The 6263-nt window shown below is 29.7% G+C and overlaps 1 protein-coding gene across 1 annotated transcript; it reads right to left on the bottom strand.

The window, feature by feature from the left end:
* Positions 1-1280: 1280 nt before the first annotated feature.
* LOC145559572 (LOB domain-containing protein 1-like) lies at positions 1281-5663 on the bottom strand. Its single transcript, XM_081620983.1, has 2 exons — positions 4820-5663; positions 1281-1998 (listed from the first exon to the last, which is right to left on the bottom strand). The coding sequence occupies exons 1-2, from the start codon at positions 5054-5056 to the stop codon at positions 1636-1638; spliced, it is 600 nt and encodes a 199-aa protein (XP_081477109.1). The 5' UTR covers positions 5057-5663; the 3' UTR covers positions 1281-1635.
* Positions 5664-6263: the final 600 nt, after the last annotated feature.

Here is a 6263-nt window from a genome sequence, read left to right on the forward strand (position 1 = left end):
GTGAATGTGACATGTGTACTTAAGGGATAACTCTGGTGATTACTTTAGTATATAGTATAGACATATTGATTAAAACTAATTATGATTATTTTCTAAATTTTTAATTTTATCGTTTTTATCACTGAGTTGTACACACATGTAATTGAACTAGAAATACATTGAATTGAACCATCTTAACCGGGCACGTTGATCTTTTTGCAAGTTAATGATAGGTTTAATGTTGTAATTTTGTCTAAAAAATCTCTATTTTCAAACAAAAACAGAAGTTTCAATGGAGAACTGAAAAGCGTTAATGGAGAAGTTAAGAAACTTCAATGGGTAATCGAACATTGCGAAGGTCTTTAATGGAGAAGGACACAACACTTTCGTTTAGGGTTAATCATACTGTTCTTTTGTCCCTTCTCTATAAGGGTTTTAGTGTAATACAACGGCAAAACCACTGAAATATGGTGTTAAAAGTAATGGTTCACGAGCTACTACAATAAAGATGGGGAAGAGCATAAAGAAGATGAGCAAGATGGAGAAATAAAGACAAAAAAATACGAAAATATAATAAGAAGTCATACTTTTTTTTGAAAAATTCATAATTTTCTTTTTATTTACAATAATGCCAATTTGAGATACAAAAATGTATTTATATTTGATAAATAAGGTATACTTTTTTTTTTTGAGTTTTGCCCACCCGGTTCACCGGAGCTTAGCCTGACTATATCCGGATCCGACATAGATTGCACACCTGGCTTATGGTGGATGAGTCTTACAACAAGAGTTTTGGGCATTCGATGAGCCTCGAACTACTTCCGTTAAGGGGCATCAAGCTGTTAACCACTTGAGCCAACTCTCGTTACTATTGCAAGGTATAATATTTATACCTTTTTATTATTTGAGGCCACAAAGAAAGTTGGGCCATGTTCAGCCCAGGCCTGAACTGGGTTAGGATCGTCCATGGTTCAACGTGACCTCCCCAATAATAGCAATACAAATCTTTCTAGTATACCAAGCCTTACTTGGTTAGTGTATCATAACATACACTCCATATTATAATTTTAAAAAATGTAGGCCAATACACAAAAGTCCATCATTTGAACAAGCATCTTGTCACCTTGAATTTCTTTATATTGGGTTGAAATATAAATCTATAACTTTATTTTCAAATAAATGTGAAAAAGAAATTAAATTGGTCAAAAACTAATTGGAAGAAGAAAGTCATGGATTGCGACTCATAACCCATCACCATTTAGTTAGTGATATTAGGTAACCAAAAAGGCAAGAAAAAAAAGTAGTTTTAGATTGAATTATAAAGATCAATATATTAGAAAATATAGACTACAACGTTGACAACTATGTGTCTTTTAAAGTTGAAGAGTTTACATGAGAGTTGATACACTCTTCTACTACTCTACTTTAGCTATTATGCCATTACATTATATTTTTATAATTATATCCTAACTTTTTCATACAAATTTGATCCAAAGCTACTTTGCTTAGAGCTTCATTAATTTACTACTACTAATAATAATATTATACACATTATATTATATAATATATAAATGATCTTCTTTAAATTCTCCTTTCCTCATCATAGCTATAATTAGCATGGAATTAGGAGACTTAATTAATTGACAATTACAATCATCATGTCCAAAGAGGCTCCCAAAGTGATCCTCCTAGGTTGTTGTCGTCGATGAAGCAAGCGTTGTTACTTACACCGCGATTAGGGTGTTCCGGTGACACTGACTGTGATGAGGTGTTAGACGGTGGAGATTCATCATGATCATGTGCCATTTCCATGCATAATAAGGCCAATAAATTAGTTTGTTGACATTTCATGTTCAAAATCTCAGCTTGAGCCTTGGCTAATTGTGCTTGTAGGTCATTCACTTGTTTTTGAAGCTGACAAATTGCTCCGGCACATCCATACACCGGATCTCTTAGTCGTGCATTCGCCTCGTACACCATGCTGCTCACGGCATCTGCCCTTTGTGACTCCGGGAGGTCCTAAAGATGTAATCAAATTCATTAAAAAACAAATTTTATCGAGGATAAAGTTGAGATCATTGTCAAATATTAAACTTCATGTATTTAATTTGTACTTCTAACTTTGCTAGCACAACTAATGCAATTATGTATGGTCAAAGTGTCAAACTAGATTACCTAGTAAAAGGGTTGTCATACATACTATCAATCAAATATTTGATGTGTAGGAAGTTTAGGTTAAACCTCATTTTCAAAAATTAATACAAAACCATTAGCTTTAATCAGGACAAAAAAAAAAAAAAAAAATTTAAACAAATATTGCAACAATTACCATTTTAATACAAAACCATTAGCTTTAATAGGACAAGTAAACTTAAATAGACACGACACTCTAAGAGTGTGATGAAATAACATTTATTATGTTGGGTGTATTAATGAAAGTCAAGTACACCTGAATATGCAATATAATTTAGAATGACCGATAAACTATATCCTTCTTTTTTTTTTCATACATTTTTGTAATTTTGTTATTGTGTTATTTGTATCAACCATTAATATATTAATTTTTTCTTTCCACAAATATTGCAACAATTACCATTTTAGAAAGTTTCACAAATATTGCAACATTTCTCAAATTGCACATGTTTTTTTACGTACTTTTTCTCTCCTCATCATATGTGACGTGTTCCTATATTTATTCCTTTCTATCTCTCTTATCTTCTTAAAATATGTGTCTCTTACTCATGTTGCAATATTCGGGAAACAGAGGATGTTTTTATTAGAAAAACATAGTCAATGTAATGCATATGAAATTGTGAACTCAAAATAGGTGCAAACTCAAAATGTGTCAACTCTAAATAACGAAGGAAGACAACAAGATACACATAATATATAATATTCCAACTACCCCACTGACCTCTTATTTGATTTAAGTTAAGTAATTAGATTGTCTATAATTATATGTCGATCAAAGTGTACACTTACGAAAAACGAAAAGGAATATAATAACTTAAGGTCATATATAATTTGGGGGAAAGGAATACTATAAAAACTCCCTTAGCTTGTCTTAACCAATGACACTATTGGTCATTTGTCCTTGCCATATTATATTCCTAATAATCAATAATAATTAGCAAGTAGCATAATCAAGAGTTTCAACTAATTTGTCTAAGAACTTAGGATACTATCTAGAACACTAAAAGTGGTTGTTTGAGAGAGCAAAATGATGTAGTCAACAGACAAGAGATATCATTGAGATTGTTCGTTGGGTAACTAATACTACTAACAAATTTAAAGATGAAATTTTGGTAGGTGGTTTGTCAATTTAACCACCTTAAGGTATTATGCCATCCACTAGCTACCATAATATCGACATGGGTATTTTAGTAATTTCACTAACCAACCAAACTTTATCTAAGTTCTAGAATACTTTAGCTTTATCATTCTTTTGGGAACAATGTCCTAGACAAGGCATGCTTTGCTCCTTGTTGCATTCACACAAACGAACTCAATTCCCTCTACCCAAATAGGCAAATATAGATAGATTGAGACTGAAATATCAAACGAAAAAAGTCAACAAAAACCCATGTTTGATTTTTCTATTTTACAAATTTTCTCACACTAAATATTGACTGTTTTCTTAAAATACGGAATAGTAAAATAGATGTGACATAAATATATACGGAGTATCATCTTATATTCTTATACCATATCCAACTAATGACTTGGGGAGTTGGGGTACAATGTCAATTTTTTAAGATAAATTTAGAGTCAATTCATCTTATATTATAAATATAAACAGATAAATCAAGATAAATCTAGAATATAAACTCAATAAAATTAAGTTTTAACCAAATTATAAGTTCAAATAAAATGAAGTACCTGATCAAATAAATTGTAGAAAATAAAGTTTTCTTCAAATTCACGCCCAAATAAGTCAATTATGAGATAAAATAATTTTTGTACACAAAATTAGTTTAGAAAAAAAAAAATATTAGATGATATAAGTTTAATTCAAATTAGTTTTGATGATCTGATTTTCAAAAGAAGCTCAAATAAAGTCTTAATTCCGAAATAATAAGCACTATAAATATCAACTTAATGGTTTATCTATGCTTTCTTAATCCCTTTGTCTTTTTTTCCTTAGTCCATATATGATGTTTCACATACTAAAGGTAAGATCAATGGTGCAATATGGACTCATCAAAAACAAAATATATTACTAGTATGTGATATAAAGTTTAAAAGTACTCCATGTAAACTCATTACTATGTCCCATCAAAAAAGAAAAAAAAAAAACTTGTTTGATTTTCCATTTTTTATGTTTAAAGGAATGTTTATATTCCATTTTCAAAAGTGCATGTTGATTTTTATTTCAATCGTAATCTCATCACAATTTCACCAAATAAAGTGGGGAGAAATCTATTTGTGTTGTCTCATTCATCAAACATTTTAACCAACTACTAACATAATAATACGTTCACATTAAAATAAACATTTTTTTTCTTAGACTTGTGTCGTTTCAAGATTAATTATAATCTAACAAATTATACTTTTCTAGTAAAACCAACGTATATAACAATCAAAATCAACCAATTACGCCTCAAACTACTACTGCACGAGTTTAATCACATACAAGTATACAACGATGCGTTGTTTAGTGATTAGTCACCCAAAATTACATAGTTGCAAATCACATTGTTGTATACTTTGCAACTATGTTAGTAAAAAAAATAATATTTTTTTAAAGAAAGTGACTATAGATTAATATTAAATGCACAAATTACGCAAAATTTAAGCAAATTATAAAAAGTTTTGAGTAAATGGTTTAAAGGAGGATTACCTGGAGGAATTTAATAATATTGCTAGCCCCAAAAACCCGGTGAGCAATGGTGAACTTGAGTGGTTCAGTGGGCGGAAAGTAAGGTGCCAAAACACATTTGTCAGCGCATCGCCGGCGTAGGATCTTGCAGGCAGCGCAAGGGCTAACAACCACAACCGGCGATGGCGATGGCGATTGCGAGGCCGGAGGAGGAGAGGAAGGAGAAGAAGGAGAGACAGAGTCAGTAGTGCTGACCATGGTCAAAAAAACAAATACAGGGGAAGAAAGGAGAAAAGTTGAAATGGAGGGAAACAAGCTACTTTTCTTTTTTAACTAGAGGAAGTTAAGGGAAAAGTAGTGGAGTTTAGTTTTGTTAAGCAAAGTTAATAAGGTAAGGACTATATATATATTTATGTGTAGAGAGTTTGGAACTTGGAAGTAGTTAGTAGTAGTAGGAGTGATTGAGTGAAAGTGTTTATGATGTACATGTGACATCAATACTTTGGGAAATTATTAATTTTTGTATATATACGTGGATGTTGTACATATTATTACATTTGACATTGAAACACTTGGTTGTTGTATGAGCTTTTCCTTTACTAGTGGTCCTTTGCTTACATGTATGTAGGATTCATAAATTATAAAGAATTTGCAAAACTTATAATAATAATAATAATAATAATATAGAAAACGTTCATGGGAATCTCCTAGACCTGATCAAAATTCCGTCCAAAAAAAATAAAAAAAAAAGAGATCTGATTAAATTGAGAGGTTGTTATATACATCCGAGTGTACCGTACACCCATGATAAAGTATTTGTTCTCATTTTGATGATTATTTTTCATTTTATCATTAAACGAATAACAAAAACTAACCTTAGGGCCTGTTCTGTTCCGTTGAAATTCAGTTCAGTTCAGTTCAGTTCAGTTCAGTTCAGCTCAGTTCAGTTCAGTTCAGTTCAGTTCAGTTAAGCTCTTAATTTATGTCTAATGATATAGCTAATGATATAAAGCCAAATTTCATTCTTTTAAGCTCTTATTACAACGACAACATCAACAAAAACAATAATAAAAAAAATAATAATAATAATAATAATAATAATAATAATAATAATATTAACAATAATAATAATAATAATAATAATAATAATAATAATAATTGAAATAATAATACTAATAATAATAATCAATAAATAATAATAATAATAATAATCATCAATAAATAATAATAATAATAATAATAAATAGTATATGTGTTTAAAATGATTAGAGGTTTCAAGTTTTTAATATATTTTCCATACATTTTATAATATATTTTCCATACATTTTATAATTATAATTATATAGTATATTTTTCGTAAATATTTTAATATGTACATTTGTATATACACATATGTATAGTAATAAATAATCAATAAATAATCAAAGATCACTAATCCGTAGTTAAAAATCACTAATTAATAAAT

The sequence above is a fragment of the Chenopodium album genome, chromosome 9 (assembly GCF_948465745.1).
Source record: "Chenopodium album chromosome 9, dcCheAlbu1.1, whole genome shotgun sequence".
Taxonomy (NCBI): Eukaryota; Viridiplantae; Streptophyta; class Magnoliopsida; order Caryophyllales; family Amaranthaceae; genus Chenopodium; species Chenopodium album.

Excerpts from the sequence above, each read along its gene's own strand:
- LOC145559572 (XM_081620983.1), bottom strand. The coding sequence starts at position 5,056 with ATGGTCAGCACTACTGACTCTGTCTCTCCTTCTTCTCCTTCCTCTCCT. Across the intron at positions 1,999-4,819 it reads ATATTATTAAATTCCTCCAG|GACCTCCCGGAGTCACAAAG; the intron begins GTAATCCTCCTT and ends TTACATCTTTAG.